The sequence below is a fragment of the Notechis scutatus genome, chromosome 7 (assembly GCF_049901735.1).
Source record: "Notechis scutatus isolate UNSWTSFEM ecotype Mainland chromosome 7, rNotScu1.2, whole genome shotgun sequence".
In the NCBI taxonomy this organism is placed as follows: Eukaryota; Metazoa; Chordata; class Lepidosauria; order Squamata; family Elapidae; genus Notechis; species Notechis scutatus.
In genome coordinates, this window is record NC_142015.1 from 8,095,222 (window position 1) to 8,116,545 (window position 21,324).

Sequence of the window (21,324 nt, forward strand, 5' to 3'; positions counted from 1 at the left end):
TATACGTTTCTTATTGAATTTACATTCATATTATAACCTATTCAACATTATATAACATAGTGTACCACTATTACAGCATCATTAAATTTCTTGCTTCATTTTCCAACTATTCTTAAAAACAAATCCCAAATCTTACTGGGTTACATTCATATTATAGCCTATTCAGCATTGTCTATCATAGTATATCATTATTACAGTTACATTATTATTATCATTTAATTTCTTGCTTTATTTTCCAACCATCCATAGAATAGATCCCAAATCTTACAATATTCCCTTTCTTCTTGGTCTCTAATTGCTAATGTTAATCTACTCATTTCTGCACATTCCAATATTTTCTTAATCACTTCCTCCTCCATCGGAATTTTCTCATTTTTCCAATTTTGAGCAAATACAATTCTAGCTGCTGTTAATACATGTATAATCAAATATGTTATTTCTTTGCTATAGTTCTCACACAAATCCCCAATAAAAATATCTCAAGGCTTTAAGTCTATATGTTGTTTTATCATCTTTTCCAACCATGTGTGTATGTTAGTCCAATATCTGCTAGCTTCTATACATGGGATGGACATGATTCCTGTGTTATTTAACTTGGTCTTGCTGGCATTTCAAAGTAATAGGGTAGCTTCTCTCAAATTATTCATTTTCACATTCCACATTTGTTTTCACAATTATTTGCTGATAATGATATGTATCATCAAGTTGAGCCTACATGTATCATCATATGATATGTATCATTAACCCTTAGTGTCTACATAGAGCCTTCTCCAAAGAGCTAGGATTTTCAGACAGCCCTAACATGCCTTCATCTTTTTTTTTTAATCCATGAAGGCCTTTCTGATCCTACCATTGGTTAGGTTCTTTATTCTTGGAAAAATAAAGCAGTATATTTTTTTTATAATTTAAAATATCGAGTACCTATGATGAATGTGAAGGACTAGGAAAACATGAAACTCCAGAACTTATTCTGATGTTTTTGCCATCCATACAAAGGCTTCAGTTTAAATGTACATGGCCATCCAGGAACACAAAAATGGAACATGCAAGACTCATTGGAATAATGAAGGAAAGGTTTAACCCACCAGAATCAACTTAGAAGGTGACAAACAGTATTAAAGTAGAAGTAGAAGATCAGAAATAGTATTGGGTAGCCATACAGAATATGCTTTAATTCATCCCTTTTCATGAATGAATGATCTGTTTTATCTCTTTTTCTTTTTAACTCCTTGAAGATGTGGGAGAAAGCCATCCAGCTAAGCAAAGAATTGGCTGACATGTACGAGAACAAAGTCTTTGACTACGAGAGCCTGGGCAATCTCTTGGTAAGAAAAGGAAGTCTTTAATTGTCTACTGGGTGAAGAATACTGAGAGGAAAGTCAATGGTGTGGGTCCCAAAGACATTTCTTATGTTCCTGATTGAGAGACAAACAATAAATTAGAAGCTTGGAAAGCAGTAGTGCAAATGGGTGTTTAGAGTGAAGAAATGTAAAATAATAATAATAATTTAAATCACTGCCCAATCTACTCTTCTTTCTTTTTAACATGTACGTGCAGAAAAAACGGGCCACCTTCTATGAGAACATTATGAAAGCAATGAGGCCTCAACCAGAATATTTTGCTGTTGGATATTTTGGGCATGGATTTCCTTCCTTTCTTCGGGTAAGGATGCTAAGTGATGGTCCTGAATAACCCTGGAATGTAATCTACAAAGTTGTAATTATGATTAACTCCCACCTTTAATCCAAACTAACAGAAGAATGTTTGATTTGGGGTAATCCAAAGCATCTTCTCTAAATAAGCAGCGCAGATACACCAGCTGCGCCTTGTCCCACTGATAAAGGGTTAACTGAAATACCATTTTCTAGTAATGCATGTAGGTAAATGTTGCTGCAAGTACCAGCAGGTTTTGCTGTCACTGATCATCCAAATTCCAAATTCATCCAAATAGGAGTTGTGTGAGGAAATTAACTTAACGACTGTGGCAAGAAAGGTTGTAAAATGGGGCAAAACTCACTTAACAACTGTGTTACTTAGCAACAGAAATTTTGGACTCAATTGTGGTTGTAAGTCGAGGACTGACTATACCTCCTGAATTGTTTTTATTTCCATACAAAATTGGTTCATAAATAAAATCTACCAATTTCTATTCTCTTTCCATGATATTTAGCAAAGATATTGGCCATATTTACACAACATATTTAGCCAAATGTGATAGGGATTCTGGCTTATTGGTAACAAGCATCCTAATACATCCTTCCTGGAAGGATGGAGTTGGAAAAATCTTGGCACTATATCCACAATTAAAATATCTGGTGTTCCAGACTTCTAATAAGCAGGACTTCAAAGCTGTGTTTGGGTTTTATAGGTCTTTATTTGTCTGAGCAAAGAAAGAGAAGGTCTTAGGTTTGAATGTACAGGTGAAACTCGAAAAATTAGAATATCGTGCAAAAGTTCATTTATTTCAGTAATGCAACTTAAAAGGTGAAACCAATATATGAGATAGACTCATTACATGCAAAGCAAGATAGTTCAAGCCATGATATGTCATAATTGAGATGATTATGGCTTACAGCTCATGAAAACCCCAAATCCACAATCTCAGAAAATTAGAATATTGTGAAAAGGTTCAATATTCTAGACTCAAAGTGTCCCACTCTAATCAGCTAATTAAGCCATAACACCTGCAAGGAGTTCCTGAGCCTTTAAATGGTCTCTCAGTCAGTTTCAGTAGGAATCACAATCATGGGAAAGACTGCTGACCTGACAGTTGTGCAGAAAACCATCATTGACACCCTCCATAAGGAGGGAAAGCCTCAAAAGGTATTTGCAAAAGAAGTTGGATGTTCCCAAAGTGCTGTATCAAAGCACATTAATAGAAAGTTATGTGGAAGGGGAAAGTGTGGAAGAAAAGGGTGCACAAGCAGCAGGGATGACCGCAGCCTGGAGAGGATTGTCAGGAAAAGGCCATTCAAAAGTGTTGGAAACTTTCACAAGGAGTGGACTGAGGCTGGAGTCAGTGCATCAAGAGACACAACACACAGACGGATCCTGGACATGGGCTTCAAATGTCATATTCCTCTTGTCAAGCTGCTCCTGAACAACAAACAACTTCAGAAGCGTCTTACCTGGTCTAAAGAAAAACAGAACTGGTCTGTTGCTCAGTGGTCCAAAGTCCTCTTTTCCGATGAGAGCAACTTTTGCATCTCATTTGGAAACCAAGGACCCAGAGTCTGGAGGAAGAATGGAGAGGCTCACACTGCAGGATGCTTGAAGTCCAGTGTGAAGTTTCCACAGTCTGTGTTGATTTGGGGAGCCATGTCATCTGCTAGTGTTGGTCCACTGTGCTTCATTAAGTCCAGGGTCAACGCAGCCATCTACCAGGAGATTTTGGAGCACTTCATGCTTCCTCCCACAGACGAGCTTTATGGGGATGCTGACTTCATTTTCCAGCAGGACTTGGCACCTGCCCACACTGCCAAAAGCACCAAAACCTGGTTCAATGACTGTGGGATTACTGTGCTTGATTGGCTAGCAAACTCGCCTGACCTGAACCCCATAGAGAATCTATGGGGCATTGCCAAGAGAAAGATGAGAGACATGAGACCGAACAATGCAGAAGAGCTGAAGGCCGCTATTGAAGCATCCTGGTCTTCCATAACACCTCAGCAGTGCCACAAGCTGATAGCTTCCATGCCATACCGCATTGAGGCAGTAATTGCTGCAAAAGGGGCCAAAACCAAGTACTGAGTACATATACATGCTTATACTTTTCAGAGGTCCAGTATTGTTCTATGTACAATCCTTGTTTTGTTGATTGCATGTAATGTTCTAATTTGCTGAGATTGTGGATTTGGGGTTTTCATGAGCTGTAAGCCATAATCATCTCAATTATGACAAATCACAGCTTGACTATCTTGCTTTGCATGTAATGAGTCTATCTCATATATTAGTTTCACCTTTTAAGTTGCATTACTGATATAAATGAACTTTTGCACAATATTCTAATTTTTTGAGTTTTACCTGTATAGTACAAAATATGTTTACCTCTCTGTATTGTTGTTTATTCCATTCCAGGACTAACTACAAAAGTTTACTGTTTGTGAAGCCAGTTTCTCAGTGATTCTCCTTTTAGCTTTTGCACATTGCAAGCAGCATGTGATTATCCAGCAGTATTTATTTTATTTTATTATTTACTAGATTTATATGGTGCCCATCTCAATCTAAAAAACAACTCTGAGACTCTTGCAATTAAAATCATAAATAAATATTGAACATATTAAAAATATTAAATACATTAAATAGAAAAGCAAGTTCAACACAGAAGCAGCCTCTTCCTAGTTAGTCCACTAGCCATCTCCAACAATAAGACCCCAAGCTTAGTAACTTAACCCAAGACCTGCCTAATTTTAGATAATAATTGGTTGAGACTCTGTTTTAGACTCAAGCCACCCCAATCAAACTCTTTTACCCACAAAACTCCATTGCTTGAGGTGCCTGCTCTGTTTTCCTATTCCCCCCAATGCTGAGAATGTGGTTCTCCCAATTTAATATCTAATTCTTGCCTCTTTTAGAACAAGATGTTCATCTACCGTGGAAAGGAATATGAAAGGAGGGAAGACTTCATTGTGAAACTGCTCACCCAGTTTCCAAATGCTGAGAAAATGAGCAGCACCGCCCCACCAACAGATGATGTCAGAGCTTCTCTTAAGCAGTGTATCTTTTGGAAAGGAAGAGAGTTTAGGAGCTAACTTAGATAACAAAGTTGATATGGAGAATAGAAAACAGGCAAAGTTGACGATGGGAGGGTTGAATCAGTCCTGGCTCACTTCTGGACTATACACAGTGTATTTATCTGGTCTATTTGCCATTGAGATCCAAATGGTTTGCCTCAAGTCCAGCATAAACTAGACATTAAAGACAGAGGTTGGATGCTTGGATCCAAAGCAAGACTTGGAATCCAACTGTAAACCAATTTGGATTTCATTTTAAAGTTCCCTGCTAGATTCTGAGAATTTGAAAAACAAGTCCAATTTCCATTATTCTGTCGCTCAAAACAGATTAATGTCATAGATTTCATTGCTGGGTTTTTATATAACAACTTGTGGGTTATTATTTTTTAAATGTCTGACTTCCCCACTCCTTTTTCTATTTTCCTAAGATTGACTTCTTTGAGCTGTCATTTAGGTTGTTTATTCTGCAAGTTGGTTGATATTTCCAGACTATTTCAGGTGTCCTTCATATTCCTTGGAAAGTTGATACTGTAAGGCATCCTTGTTGTAGGTGCATCTGTAAACAGAGCTTTAGCTCAGATTATTTCTCAACCTGGCCCAGTATTACCTGTATAATTTGGGAGTATCATTTTCAGCATATGTCTCGCTTTTCACCTATGAAAAAGAGAGAAACATGTTTTTCTCTTCTTTAATTAGAAATAGCAAGGAAAACTTGCACACAGTGCTTTTCTGCTTACACAATTAGTGTGGTGACCATATGCTAAGTACAATCTTTCAGTCCTGCTTTATAATCAGTATAAAGTATCTACACTAGCTCTTTCCATCCTGATATTACAACTATCCCAAATGAAATCTGGAAGTGTTCACATTGGATAAAGATATTCAACACAATTGTCAACATATCAGTTACCCAATCTACTTAGCTTTTGGCTGTATTCACACAAAAAGCTTAACCTGGTTACCAAGGTTCTGCATTCTTGCAGGACACTGAAATAAAAACTAGCCATTAGCCTGGATTTACACAATACCATAAGACACCTTCCAAACCTAACCATAATTGACATTTATCAAGCTTAACATGTTTGAATGCCACCGCTAGGATTATAACTTACTTCGTTTAGTTCATAGGGAAAAACAATTGTTGGGCTTGTAGCCCCTCCCATTTAAATATTCTTTTTAATGAGGGATGGATTGTAGGATCTTCTTGTCCACCTTCTCATTCCTTTTTTCCTTAATTTGTACATACAGACATACAGTGTTTTTTAGTTAAGCCTGTCATGAATCTTCCTCCAAGCTACAAAGATAAGCCTGTTCCAGAGCAGATTCTAAAGTAAGGATTCAACCCCAATTTATATCTCTGCATCTAGAAATAAATTACTTCGCCAAGGGATGCTTTACCCTGTTTCCATAAAGATCAAAATGCAGAAAGACCGACTTCTACATTCTTGACAGCTGAAGGCATGAATTAACCTATTCCCACTGTAGAAGACAAGTCTGGTTGTTTCATAGGGATGTATCTGGAACTACGATTTTGAAATGTTTAGATGGAGCATTATATCAGATCATTTAAATACCTTGCTTCTTATATGCCACTAAGCCATAGTTTAGCCTTTTTGTTGAATAAAATTCAGTAATTTAGCCAAAATTGAACAAACCACAGAAATGTAGGAAATTGAATGAAGTATCTGTTTAGCATGCATTCATGTGTTCTACTGCATTCAATATCAACTTACCTGGATTGTTATAGTACTGATTTAGATTTTGGGTGTTGGTTGAGATTTTAAGTTGTTTTTGTCTGCTGCTTTAGTTTTTATAGATCCAATGAAGTGCAACAGTTCCAACACTCACGGCCTTTCAGGAAAGGAGAAAAAGATCCCGAGAATGAATTTGCAGTGAGTCATTTCTTCTCTGCCATCCTTGTCACTTTTTCCTTTGGTGATGTGACACCATGCTTTTCATATGTTGGCTTGTCTAGCTTGATTCTTGGGTTCCTCAATTTTGGAGGCTTAAATTATTGCATTTTGGTACAAAACACACAGCAAGCAATAGGACATAATTATCAACAGTTATACAAAATCTTTATTCATACAAAGCCCTTTGTCTAGGGATGGAACACAAGTCTGGGTTATTTTTGTTGCTAGAGTTGCATCTTTTGGGACCTTAACAAAATTAAATGATATGATAGTAAAGTGAGTGGGGAATAGATAATAATATAGTTTAACCCCCAAAATATAATGATTACTCTAACTTCAATTTCAGAAGAGGGGGGAGGGAGAAAGTCCTATTTTAAGTCATATGGGAAATGTGATCCCCTTATTCTTTGACTAAACCAAGTTGTTCAGCTTCAATTTTACTGAATATTGCCTGTGCTGACTAGCAGTTGGTCTTAAGCAACTCTTATTTCAAATGAAAAATATCAGAGAACTTTGGAAAGAAAAGAAGAATTAGAGGCAACAAGATAGCACTATTCCAGTATTTGAGAGGCTGCCACAAAGAAGAGGGGGTCAAATTATTCTCCAAAGCACTGGAGGGCAGCAGAAGAAGCAATGATTGGAAACTAATCAAAGAGAGAAGCAACCTGGAATTAAGAAGAAATGTCCTAACAGCGAGGACAATTAACCAGTGGAATAGCTTACCTTCAGAAACTGTGGGTGCTCCATCACTGGAGGCTTTTAAGAAGAAACTAGACAGCCACTTATCTGCTTGAGCAGGGGGCTGGACTAGAAGACCTCCAAGGCCCCTTCCAGCTTCTATTCTATTCTTTAAAATACAACTTTTAGAACATCATCTCTCAACCTAGCTAAGGGGACACAGGAAATTGCTGGTATAATATAGGTGGTCCTTTCACAAGGCATTAGGAGGTCTAGGTGATTGAAAAACAAACTGGAACAATCTTTTTTCCAATGGATCTGACTTCAGTGTAGCCTAGGTTTTTACATAAAGGCCACCCAACTCCTTGCTCTTTCTGGTTTCGTTTTATTTTTGGGTTCTTTGAATCAAGTAATGAATGTGCAACTAGGTGCAGATATAAGCAGTAAGATACAAGAAGTCCAATGACTTCTTTAGGCACTGGGTAGAACCCCTCAGCCCTGAGATATTTTTTGGAAAAAGATAAGATAGTAGACAACATCCTTAGGAACTAAGTAGTTTCACTTTTCCTTGGATAAATATTGGATGGATGACTGCACCCAACTTGGCAGTCAATACTGATGAAAGCATCGTTCCCTGATTGTCCAAAAAGTTGACAATCCCTGGGCTCCAATAACGCTGTCATGCCAGATTATGAGTCAAAGCCAACAAAATGACATTCTTCCATACTGTACAGGTAGTTTATTTATTTATTTTTTATTTATTTTGATTTGCCAATTGTTTACAAGATAATAAGTATAAATGTATACATAGTTGTGAATACATGAAATGGTTACATACAAGAAAAATAAAAGAATAGGAGAAACAATAGGACAGGGACGGTAGGCACGTTGGTGCGCTTATGCACGCCCCTACAGACCTCTTAGGAAAGGGGTAAGGTCAATAGTAGACAGTCTAAGGTTAAAGTTTTTGGGGTTTGGGGAAGAAACTACAGAGTCGGGTAGAGTATTCCAGACATTGACCACTCTATTGCTGAAGTCGTATTTCCTGCAATCAAGTTTGGTGCGGTTTACTTTGAGTTTGTATCTATTGTGTGCTCTTGTGTTGTTATGGTTGAAGCTGAAGTATTCATTGACAGGTAGGACATTGCAATGTATGATTTTGTATACCATGCTTAAGTCAGACCGAAGGCGGCGTAATTCAAGGTTTTCTAGTTCTAGAATTTCAAGTCTGGTGGCATAAGGTATTCTACAGCGAGTAGAGGAGTGGAGAACTCTTCTTGTGAAATATTTCTGGACTTTCTCAATTGTGCTAATATCAGATACGTAGTGTGGATTCCAGACTGATGAACTGTATTCGAGTATTGGTCTAGCAAATGTTTTGTATGCTCTGGTTAGTAGTGTGATATTACCAGAGAAAAGCTACGTAGGATTAGGTTAACAACTCTTAATGCCTTTTTGGCTATGTAGTTGCAGTGTGCTCTAGCACTTAGATCATTAGAGGTGAGTATTCCAAGGTCCTTTACAGAGCTTGGGTCATCAACAAGATCTTGACTATTCAGCTTGTATTTTATTTTCTGATTTTTTTGCCAATATGTAAGACAGAGCATTTATTTGTTGAGATTTGAAGTTGCCATTTGTTTGACCATTCGGATACATAGTCAAGATCTTTTTGAAGGGTAGCAGTATTGTCTGTGGTATTGAACAGCTTTACATCATCAGCGAAGAGAACGCAATTGCTCTTAATATGATCACAGAGGTCGTTTATGTAGAGTATGAAGAGAGTTGGTCCTAGAACACTGCCTTGGGAACACCACTATTGACAGGTACTGGATTTGATAGGACGCTCCCAATTTTGACCATTTGTTGTCTGTTTGACAGGAATGCTTCTATCCAGTTATTCAGTTGTCCAGAGATACCATAGGATTTTATTTTTAGGAGTAGTTTGTGTGTACCACTGAATCAAAGGCTTTACAGAAGTCTATGTAGATTGCGTCTATTGTTTTGCCCTGGTCGAGTTGTGTCGTCCATATGTTTTTGCAGTGTAAGAGTTGCAGATTACAGGATAGTTTTTCCTGAAACCAAATTGTTTATTGGAGAGTAGGTTATTTGTCTCTAAGTGAAGGATGATGGATTGGTTAATAATTGATTCCATGACTTTACAGGTGACGCAGCATAAGGAGATTGGCCTGTAGTTTTCAACTAGGCTTGGGTCTCCCTTTTTGAAGATGGGTTTATTTTGAAGATGGGTTTATTAAAGTTCATTTAGTGACTTTACAACATCACTGAGAAAAGTGACTTACGGCCATTTTTTCACACAAACAACTGTTGCAGCATCTCCATGTCAAAATTGATCAAAATTCAGACCATGGGCAACTGATTCATATTTATGGCCTTTGCAATATCTTGGGATCATGTGATCACCTTTTATGACCTTCTGACAAGCAAAGCCCATGGAGAAGCCAGATTCACTTAACAGCGATGCTACTAACTTAACAACTGCAGTGGTTCACTTAACAACTGTGGTAAGAAAGGTCAAAAAATGGAGCAAAACTTATTTAACAAATGTCTCACTTAGCAACACAAATTTTGGGCTCAATTGTGGTCGTAAGTCGAGGACTCCCTATACTCAAACAAACCATGTTATGACTTCACATGATTACCTAGTTCCCACTACATTCAATTTTAGCCTATGCCAGGCCTGTCAAACTAGCGGCCCACGAGCAGGCCACGCCCACATCACCTCATGAGCAGGCCACACCCATTCCATCTCACATGCAGGCCATGCCCACACCAGATCCACAAAGGTAAAAAACATTACAATATGTCACAATGCATCACCTGACGCGATCGAGTTTGACACCCATAGACTAACATGACACAAATTTATGCATTAGATTGATTTGGGGAAAAATGAGTTCCTGATTCTTGGCCCCTTCATTCTGCTAAGGAAGGGCTAAGAGAGAACATTCCTTGCATCGGTGTGATATAAAATATACATACGTTTTATGTCTTGTTCCTTTCTGGGGTTTTTTCTCTTCTTAGACTATGTGGATAGAACGTACCACCTACACAACAGCCTATTCTTTCCCCGGAATCCTCAAATGGTTTGAAGTCAAGCAAGTCACTACGGTGAGATCTGGAGAAGCTTTCCTAGCCATCTCTAATTTAGCCTCCCCAACTTGGTAGCCTTTAGATGTCTTGAGTTTTCAGCTAATTTGGGAGCTAAGAATCCATCATTTCTGGAGATTGACAGGCTAGAGAAGGCTTGATTTACTGTGACATTTTTTTCTTCCACACCTTCTCCTTGGAAAAGTTCAAGGAACCTTCGATTTCTTACCAACCTTCCAGTGGTGGGATTCAATTTTTTTTTACTACCGGTTCTGTGGGCATGGCTTGGTGGGCGTGGCAGGGGAAGGATACTATAAAATCTCCAGTCAGAAGTGGGATTTGCCGGTTCTCCGAACTACTCCAATTTTCCGCTACTGGTTCTCCAGAAGTGGTCAGAATCTGCTGAATACCACCTCTGCAACTTCCCCAAATTTAATATCTCTTGTGTGCCCAAGAGGAAATGCTTACAAGCATTCAAGGGCAGTTGGATACACAACCCCACTTTGCTTTTAGCACTGGAGTTTTTGTGTTAAAGGAATCAATCAAACATTTGTCAATGCACGACATGTGTACAATGAAATTGAAAAGGTCTCCATCTTTATTTTTCTCTGCAATAATTCCATTATTTACCTGCAAAGTTTGCTAAGCTAGGCTTTCCTCTTCTCACTCCCCCTACTTTAATGTCAGTTTGGCAATTATATGGACAGATCCATATCACTTAGTAAAGTGAGATTTTCTAACTCAGAAATGGGAAGCTGCCGCCTTCCAATCCCACAGAGCAAGCCACAGCTTGCTTATTTATTACAGTTTATTTTAGTCCTTCCTCTGAATGTACATTTATTTTGGTCTTTCCTCTAAATGTCTCTATAGTATCACAATCCTTCAAGGGTTTTATTTGGCCCAAGGTTACTCCGGTGGGCTTTGGCTATGCAGTAGCTTAACTTGTGCAGACTTAAAAGTTTTGTTACATTGAGCACAGAAACTGCTATCCTCTTAACCCGAGTTTAAGTCTTGTATAATTAATAGCTGATTCATATGTATATACTTGAAAGTGAAACTAGGAGTAATTTGTTAAGTTATTTCCTGAAACTGGCTGTTGAAAAGAAAAGGGGACAACACATGCAAGAGACAAACCTTGAAAACTAATATGTTTCCCCCTTTTTTGAAATACGAGATTTTAGTTAGTATCTCCTATGAAATTGAGATAGTAGAGTCCCTAAGTGACCTTGTAGTGGTGGTATTCAAATTTTTTTACTACCGGTTCTTTGGGCGTGGCTTGGTGGGTGTGGTGTGGCTTGGTGGGCATGGCAGGGGAAGGATACTGCAAAATCCCCATTCCCTCCCCACCCCACTAACCTGCTTTCCAGCTCCGTTCTCCTGTGCGGGGCAACCAAAGAAGACCCAGTCAATCAGCTGGGACTCAGTGGGAGGCAGAGAAGAGATGGGGGCGGGGCCAGTCAGAGGTGGTATTTGCCGGTTCTCCGAACTACTCAACGTTTCCGCTACCGGTTCTCCAGAACCTGTCAGAATTGGCTGAATACCACCTCTGCTTTCAAGGTTGAGTGAACGACCAGGATCTAATTATGAACGTTGCCCAGTGAAGGGTATGGAGTGGGGAAAGTTGGTCTTCTGTTGAGATGTTCATTGCCTAGTATCAGTTATTTCATTGTAGTCTTGACCGTAACTCATTTTTGTGGTGGTTTCCAGGAGGAGATCAGCCCCTTGGAGAACGCCATTGAAACCATGGAGCGGACAAATGAGAAAATCAGTAATTGCGTCCAGCAACATGCTTGGGACCGTGCCCTGCCTGTCCATCCCCTCTCCATGCTCTTGAATGGCATTGTGGATCCAGCGGTAATGGGTGGATATACCAACTACGAGAAGGTTGGTGGTTATCTCCTTGCTCTCTGTTGTAGGTCACATAACTGTCTTGGGAATGGGACAGTTGTGTTAGCTTCCTAAAACAGGGAGGCAGAGTCCTAAAATCTAGCTACATGAATAGCACTATAGAGAATTTGGAAAAGAACCCTTGCAGCAGTTGGCACTAAATCTAAGGGTGGAAGTCAAAGGATTTGGTTTCCATTCATTAAAGCATTATTTTTTCTGTAGTAATAGGTACATTTTGGTGAGCTATGGACCTCATTCATTTTATAATAATAACTTAATAAACTTAATTAGTGAGTAGTTGACGTTCTGGAATTTTAATTTAGAATGAAAGGGAACAAGGAAAGGACAGACTACAGGCAAAGATGAACTCTAAATGAAAAGGACAGATATAGGAGATCTTGTCTAACCTGCCCCTCCTCCATTTTCCCCTTTCATCAAATATTGTATATATTTTGATAGCGTCCCAGAGGTGCTTTTTCAAAAGGCAACTGGTCTTTCTTTGTTTTTCCTTGAAGATGTTTTGCTTCTCATCCAAGGAACGTCTTCATTTCTCAACTTCTTGGATGAGAAGCGAAACATCTTCAAGGAAAAACAAAGAAAGACCAGTTGCCTTTTGAAAAAGCACCTTTGGCACAATCGTGACCTGGATGACAGAATCTCCATAGATGTATATAGATAGTGATAATCAGGGGTGGGATTCAAATTTTTTAACGAACGGTTCTGTGGGCGTGGCTTAGTTGGTGGGCGTGGCTTGGTCATGTTATTAGCTGGGCGTGGCCAACTCAATATCACTTACATCGAGGTACACATCTCCTCGCCTGGCCTCTCATGAGTGTGGGGATGCTGCAACAGTCATAAGTGTGAAAAATGGTCATAAGTCACTTTTTTCAGTGCCATTGTAACTTTGAATGGTCACTCCACACAAGCAAAGTACCAGCAAAGGAGGGGTGAAAAACTCCAGAGAAATTCCTAAGACAGGAAGTCTAGTCCTGCCAAGAATGTAATAAGGGTTAACGGAGAGGCAGTTTCTGTAAGCAACACCAGAATGTTTCCTTCCTGCCTTCCTTACAGGATTAGGCCAGTAATTTCTTCTAACAACCGGTTCTCCGAACTGCTTAGAATGTTAACAACCGGTTCTAGTGAATAGGTGCGAACTGGTAAAATCCCACCCCTGGTGATAATCTATTGCGGATTATCTACCCACAATAGAAATGGCAATCTTTTAATGTACATAATGTATTTGGGGGAGGAATAAGAAATCCTGCATTTTACACCCATCTTAAGTTTCCAGATACTTTTCAGTGACGCACATTATGATATCCACCTCATCCTCAACTTACAACCATTCATTTAGCAACTATTTGAAGTTATGGTGGCACTGAAAAAGGCGACTTACAACTGGTCCCCACACTTATGACCATCACACCATTCCCATGATCGCAGGGTCAAAATTATGACAGTTGCTGTGTCTCAGAGTCATGTGATCACCATTTGCAACTTTCCCAGCTGGAAACCAAATTTGCTTAATGACCATGTGATTCACTTAATAACAGCAGTGATTTGTTTTAACAATCATGACAGCAAAGGTCACTATTCATTTAACCGCTGCCATTGTTCCATTGTTTAGCAATGGAAATTCTGATGCCAACTGTGGTTTTAGGACAAGGACTACCTGTACACGTATTACATCACCAACCTATCCAGGATCAAAGTCTTTTGCTCCTTAGGATTTCAGTTATGGATAGTGCGGCAATGCACTCAACCCAATGTGCTTCCGGAAAACAGGATTTTGGGCTAGAGGTGTAAAGATCATTGCAAACCCCTGTGCACATCTGGAAATTAGGACGAGTGAAACATCTTAATGTTTGGGTCTCCCTATTATCACCCATGAGCAGGGCTTACTTCTAGCTAGGACATATTATTATCACTTGGATGCACAGTGGGTACCATTAGAGTGGAAAGCTTTGTGATACAGGCAGCCAGCAAAGGCTCCAATTGTGGCGTTGAGGAAGGATCCATTTTCAGCCAAGGAAATATTTTGAGCTCCCGCTTCTCTATTTTCAGTGCTAAAGTTAGATTTGCAAAAATGGAAAAGCGGTCACGCCTTCCAAATGGGGTTGCCACATCTGAAAGCTATCAGCCTTTTTTTTTGCTCACTTTTTCCTCTCCCTGACTCAGCTGGGGTAGGGAGTTGGGCTTTTGTGGGTACTTAATAATAATAATAATCTAAATCTTTCTTTCACATTAAAAACCAGAAATCAATGTCCTGCACAAATCATTTGGCCTCCCTTGTTTGGATATATGGTTTTCTGACAAGGCTCAGCACTTCGGATTCTAGCTGATGGAATTTTGTGGGTTTTATCCTGTTGCCACAATACCTTCTCCCCTGCTAGTCAGGGTTTTACTTATTTATTTTTAAAGAAGTGAACAGCTTCACAGTTTAGTTTTCTGCTTATATATTGTCCTGTATATATACTCGCTTATATATTATCCTGTACTGTTGTATACCTCTGAGTAGGACTGGAGAAGATGAGATCTTCCAGATGTTCTTAAATAATCCCCAGTATGCCCATTGATGGGGAAAAAATAACAGAGTTGGAAGGGACCTTGGAGGTTTTCTAGTCCAGGGTTCGCCAACCTTTTGGACTTCAGGGACCACCAAACTCATAATTTCAAATCCTGCGGACCACTAATATGAATTTTGACTGATGGTGGCTTGCTGACGTTGATGGGAAAATAGGTCCCATATTCCAGAGCTGCAGTAGTCACAGGACTGGCTGTTTGGTCATCCTGGAGCAACTCCTCCAGTCCATGGCAGGCCCGGGTGGAGGAGCAACTGCTCCAGGATGACCAAAGGGCCAGTCCTGTGACTACTGCAGCTCTGGAATATGGGACCGACTTTCCCACCAATGTCAGCAAGCCACCCCAGGGCAGATTTCCCTCCCCCACCGTTGGCCTTACCTTCCAGCTCGCGTGGCTCTACTGAAGGTAAGGTTTGTGCTCGGCCAAAGGGTGGTGGCCAGGGGATGGGCAGGCCATGTGGGCAAGTGCAGCCTTGTGTTCCCATGCAGCCTGGATTAATTGCTTTGGGGGGAGTGCTTTGGGGGGACATTTCTGTGCGGGCCACCAAAATTTTCTCATGGACCACCAGTGGTCCCCAGCCCACTGGTTGGTGACCACTGTTCTAGTCCAGCCCTCTCCTCTAGCAGGAAACCCTCCTTGAATTTCTAGGATTAATGTCAAGCATCGGGGAAATGAGGAGATTCAGGCAGTTCAAATGAGTATAAAGATGTATTGCAAGCTTAAGCTCTCTATAAGAATCTGAACTACTAACAGCCAAGGGAAATTAGCAGGAGTTAAGAAAGGAATTCAAGGTGGGCTGGACTTAGCTCTCTTGTGGGCACTCAGGGACTCTTAATTGATGACGTGTTTGACCCTCCCTCAGGCTGGTCATCTCCTTACAATTAAAGATTCTAGGAAAGCTAGTATTATAATTCTGCAACATTTGTCAAGCTGCACATTCCCCATACCTGCCTTTGAGAATCAATTCTGCTCCTATTTCTGCCACTCTAAGCCCAAGTATTATTTGTTTCTTTAATAACATTATGGAAATTGGCTTTGGTGAGCCAAGTTGCTTTGGCTGCTCATCAGTTGATATAAAAGGGTGTTTCTGCCATGTTAGATCTGACCAAGGATACATTAAGTTTGTGATTTATTTGCCAACTTTGTGTTTTTCTCACATCTATTCATCTTGCTCCTTTTCTCAGCCTCTCTGTGATCTTAAGTTAGATTAGGAAGGCAACTTCCAAGCTGAATTGTGGGACTAAGCCTGATTCATCTTAGTCAAAGGATACTGTCCTTTTTTTCTTTTTTCTTCCATTCAATATTGTGCGATTCTGGATATGTCCCTGTAGGTTTCAGTAGAGATGCTGCACTCATGTCAGAAGCACTGAGGACCAGCCGGGGCTCCTTCGTGTCCCCGGCAGGAGCTGGAGTGAAGGATGAGAACTCAACCCTGCCCCACATAAGTCTCAAGTCTCAATTGTTGGTTCATTAACCTCCTGTCCAGCTTTCCACCCAGAGGTGGTATTCAGCCGGTTCGCACCAGTTCATGCGAACTGGTAGCAAGGATTTGGCCTGGGGCTCCAAACCAGTAGTAACTTCTGGCTGGCCATGCCCCCAACTTGGTCACCCCTCCCCTCTCCCGTCAGTCCTTATCGCGCATGCGCAACATCCCGTGCATACCCAACATCACTGATTGCATTCTTCCCTGCCCAATCACTCCTTAAAGCAGTGATCCCCAACCTTTTTGATGCCGCGGCCCGGTACCGGCATCAGCTGGGTGCCGCGGTCCGGTACTGGCATCAACTGGGCGCCGCCATCTTTTTTTGACGAAAAAGTGCTTCCGGTGACCTCACCGGAAGCACTTTTCATCAAAAAGATGGTGGCTAGCGCTCGGTGAGTTTTTGGGTAGAAATGGCTTTCTACCCGGAAAAGCTCACCGAGCGCTAGCGCCGCCATCTTTTTGATGAAAAGTGCTTCGGTGAGCTTTCTACCCGGAAAAGCTCACCGGAAGCACTTTTTACCAAAAAGATGGCGGCGCCCAGCAACCAGCGGCCCGGTAAGACTTGTTCCGCGGACCGGGACCGGTCCGCGGACCGGCGGTTGAGGACCCCTGCCTTAAAGTATTTCTTTTTTTCCCCCTCCTGCCAATCAGCTGTTCCTATGATCAGCTGTGCCAGGATTCCCCTCACTGTCTTACTGCTTTGCCCAGGAAGCTTCCCTGAGGCCCAGGAGGCCCCAAAATGGAGCACAGGGGGTGCTGCATGTCTCCCCCTGCTAGGTTTTTTTTCCTTCCTGAGCCCCGGGGAATCAATTGGAGAGAATATGTCTCGGAGTGATTTGATATCATGGATATCAGTCCTTCTGGGAGCAAAAACGCACCCCCCAGGGGGCTTTGCCTGAGGGCCAGAAGGCCCACAAAACCAGGGCGGGTGCTGCAAAAAAGCCACGCCCACCCAGTCACATGGCCACACCCACCTGGCCATGCCCGATAATTAAAAAAAATTGAATCCCACCTCTGATTCCACCCCTCAAACCACTGTGCTTCTTTTCAGTAGAGATGAATCTGGAAGAGTATGAATAGTTGCTGTGTGATTCCGGCCTGGATCCACAGCATTTTCAAGGAGCAAGTGGTTGTTTTGTTTTGTTTTAAAAAAAAGATAACATGACATTCATTATGATGGTGTTCAAAAATTCCAGAAACAGAAATTCATGCACTGAAAGAAAATAGTAAGCATTTCGAATAAAAAAATAAGAAATGTGTTGTTTACATGGAAAGTGTGGAATAAGTGGAACATGGAAAGTGTGCATCATGTTTTCTTTGGGGTTTTCAGCTATATTATGCTGTGGCTGACTCTTTGTTTCCATTTAAAACTCATCCTTCTACAAAGAAGTCAGACAGGCTGCAATTAGTACTCTTTATCCTTTATGTCTTGTTTCTGGAGAGAACTGTTAAGTTCAGAGTATTGTGGTATGGATTAGGGATGTCAGAACCCCCAAAATAGCATATCATCCCATAGTTCCTGAAAGAACTTAGGGGACCAAGCACAAAGCAATTAAAACAAAACTGTGATATTTAAGTGCAAGGACTGAAACTTTTCAAGGGCTAAGAACCATTATTCACTCATTCTTAGGAAGCTAGCCAGCCCTTTCTGCTTATCCTCAGAAATCAGAGTTTAAAGAATGTGGTGAGATTTTGCATAGCATTAAAATAAAAATACATAAGATTCTATCCTGTGCCTTTAGCTTTCTTATTTAAAAACAGGTTTATTCATAGTATGAAGTTTTTGTAGAGTCATTATGAAGTTGGAGAGGACAATAGGAATAATCTAATCCAATTTACTGCTGGAAAACCAGATAAATTATCCCTGAAAGACCGCTGTCAATCTGCTTCTTAAAAACTTCTAGAGATGGAAAACTTTAAATCTTCATAGGCAGAGACTATTCATTCTCTCCCTCCCTCCCTCTCCCTCTCTCTCTCCCTGTGTGTGTGTGTGTGTGTGTGTGTAAAATTGAAAGTTTTAAGAAGATAAAAACTAAGACACTGATACTGAATAAAGAAAACAGAAGACAGAAAAAGAGAGTAGGAAAGAAAAGCAGAAAAAAAAAATAGAAAGAAGCTTCCAATTTCCTTTGCAGCAAATACAAGTATCACAAAGTTATTTCTTACACTATGGTTACAAAAAAACCTCTCACTCTTTGTATTATTTATTTTTCACCACAAATGTTAACTGCATTTTGTTCTAGTTCATGAAAAAAGGAGAAGGGGGGCATGTGTCTTCCAATCAGCGATAATTTATCATCTTTTTCCTAATTAAGAAAGTCAATTTAGCCATCTTATTCATTCATCTCTTCACCAGTCATTCCTTATTGAGGATATGTTAAACTTTTTCACTTCTGAGCATTGACTTATCTTGCTGAAGTTATTGTATATAAAAATAATCTTCAAGATGTTTTTCTTGCTGTCCATATAGCTTGATTTGGTTCTCTTCATTATAGGATCAAACATTTAGCCTGTATTCTTTTTTCATTTCATCTCTGCAGGCCTTTTTTACTGAGAAATATGTTCAGAGGTGTCCTGAAGATCAAGAAAAGATTGAATTACTCAAACAACTAATTGCCCTACAGGTACCTATAGGAATGCAGATGTGGAAATATGTCCATAGGCTGTTTTGCAGAAGTAATATTGTCATCATGGTGTAACTTTTTCTGAAGTGGCATCTTGCAGATGTTGGGATTTCACCTGGCCAGGATTCTACCTGCTGTTACTGTAGCTTCATATTAGCAAGATGACAGACAACTTGTACTGCCCATAAAAAAAACATTAGTAGTTGAATGCAATGGTTAAGGCAGCAGGCTAGAAACCAGGAGACTGTGAGTTCTAGTCCCATTATAGACACAAAACCAGCTGGATTACCTTGGGCCAGTCAGTTTCTCTCAGCCCTAGGAAAGAAGCAATGACAAACTACTTCCAAAATCTTGTCAAGAAAACTGCAGGGACTAATCAGTCACAGAGCCAATAATGATTCAGAGGCACACATGCACACAACACTAAAATGCTTCCCAAAGCATAACAACTAAGCATAGAAGTGCAACATAAGCTATAGAAAGGCATTGTTTCTTGGCATATTTGACATAATTTATTGGTTAAACTAGAAATAATCACAAAAGTGCTAAGGAAATCATTTGAAGGCAATCTTATTAAGATATAAAAATAATGCTTGGTGAAAAAGCATGAGCTCTGCATGCAGAATATTTAAGTTCTGACTAATAGAACAACCCAGTGCTTCAAATTCATAGACCAAAGGTGTTTTGAAATAAATAGGGGCATGCACATATCTCTTGTGTGCAACTTCTTAAACCAAATGATTTTTTTTTAGAATTATGCAATCCAGCTAAGTTGAAGGAGTTGCAGACAGATGCTACATTCACACCTTCATGGACCCTTGAAGCACCTTTTTTTGCCCTTAAAGCCAAAGTTTTACACAATACTAATAGCTATCAGCATTAACTTAGAAACCTAGGAAGCAAGATAAAAGTAAACATTCCAGATGTTTGATTCTTGATAGGGATTATATAATCATGTCCATGTTATCAGAGCCATGGTGGCTCAGTGGTTAGAATGCAGAACTGCAGGCTACTTCTGCTGACTGCCGGCTGATTGCAATTTGGCAGTTCGATTCTCACTGACTCAAAGTTGACTCAGCCTTCCATCCTTCCAAGGTGGGTAAAATGAGGACCCAGATTGTTGGAGGCAATGTGTTGACGCTGTAAACCACTTAGGGCTGTAAATCACTGTGAAGCGCTATATAAGTCTAAGTGCTATTGCTAAGTGCTATGGCTATCAGTGATACAAAGTGGTTTGGCATTGTCTTTGTCTGGAATTCTTCTTTTATTCTCAGTCTAATATGTCTTGGTGATTTGTGGTTAAAGTGCTAGTCAAGTCCAACATGCCTAACCTTTTCACTTAGGAAAAAAACAACATGAAGTCGCCCACAGTCAGTTGCTGACCAACAGGCTAAATCAGAGATTTGATTCATATCACATTAAGCCCCAATGAAGTTTGTTGCGGTTTGATTTATAACTTGCAAACCAGGCATAAGCCATGGTCTAGAGCTTCTCGTGTTGTGTGAACTCACCCAATTATGCTTCATTGATATTTATTTAGAACACATTTTATCTTGCTGACGGTTAAACATAACTCCTCAGTTAAACATAGCTCCCAACCAGGATGCAAATAAACAAACAAAGCATGAAACCATAGATCAGAATTGACAAAAAAAGAGTTGAAAAGGCATTGGGATTCAAGCGCATCTTCAACCATGGAAATATGGGAGAAAACATGGAAGAAGAGCGCTAGATAAATTCACTTGATCTGAAGGAAAGGTGAGATATAAGAACGCTCCCATCAGAATTAACAAGACAAGCCACTTGTATGTAAACAGAGAGCAGACCCCACTCCCAGCACTGATGAAATTACCTAGTTGGGTAATGAAATGTCTGCAGTAAAACAACCAAGCTCAGAGAGCACCAAGGACTCCAGTTGATTTAAGTTTACCCAAATAAGCATGAATGTAGATATGTCTAAGCCTGGCTTGGCCTCATTGGTAAACTTAGCCAAGAAATACCCAAGATGAGCCTTCTTGTTTTCCAAATTACATTTGAAACTGCAGTGGTACTTCAGTACACATTGGCAATTTGTTCCAGAAGATGTGCTGAATACTAAAACCAATGAGTAGTGAGAAAAATCACATAATTTATCATGTGACCTGCTATTTTGGCCAGAAGAAATAGCGAGTCACGGGGCAATTGACATCAGCAAGTTCTTCCTTGTGTGTTGATTCCTAGGAGAAAGATGAGTCCCAGGGCAGGATTTCTGCTTCAAAATGTGTTGAATACTGAATTCAGTGAGTTTTGAAGCAGTCAAGTGCTAAGGTATGAAC

At 40.1% G+C, this 21,324-nt stretch overlaps 1 protein-coding gene across 4 annotated transcripts in view; it reads left to right on the forward strand.

The window, feature by feature from the left end:
* The window catches only part of DOCK5 (dedicator of cytokinesis 5), a 123,845-nt gene that overhangs the window by 92,108 nt on the left and 10,413 nt on the right, over window positions 1-21,324 (forward strand). For all 4 annotated transcript variants that reach the window (XR_015750346.1, XM_026671318.2, XM_087969937.1 and 1 more), the window contains exons 39-46: window positions 1,236-1,325; window positions 1,558-1,662; window positions 4,575-4,716; window positions 5,982-6,063; window positions 6,541-6,625; window positions 10,367-10,453; window positions 12,140-12,316; window positions 18,926-19,009. Coding sequence is in view for 3 of the 4 variants with exons in the window: in XM_026671318.2 (XP_026527103.2) it covers window positions 1,236-1,325; window positions 1,558-1,662; window positions 4,575-4,716; window positions 5,982-6,063; window positions 6,541-6,625; window positions 10,367-10,453; window positions 12,140-12,316; window positions 18,926-19,009 (852 nt within the window). In the remaining variant the exon portion in view is untranslated. The remainder of the gene's footprint in view (window positions 1-1,235; window positions 1,326-1,557; window positions 1,663-4,574; window positions 4,717-5,981; window positions 6,064-6,540; window positions 6,626-10,366; window positions 10,454-12,139; window positions 12,317-18,925; window positions 19,010-21,324) is intronic.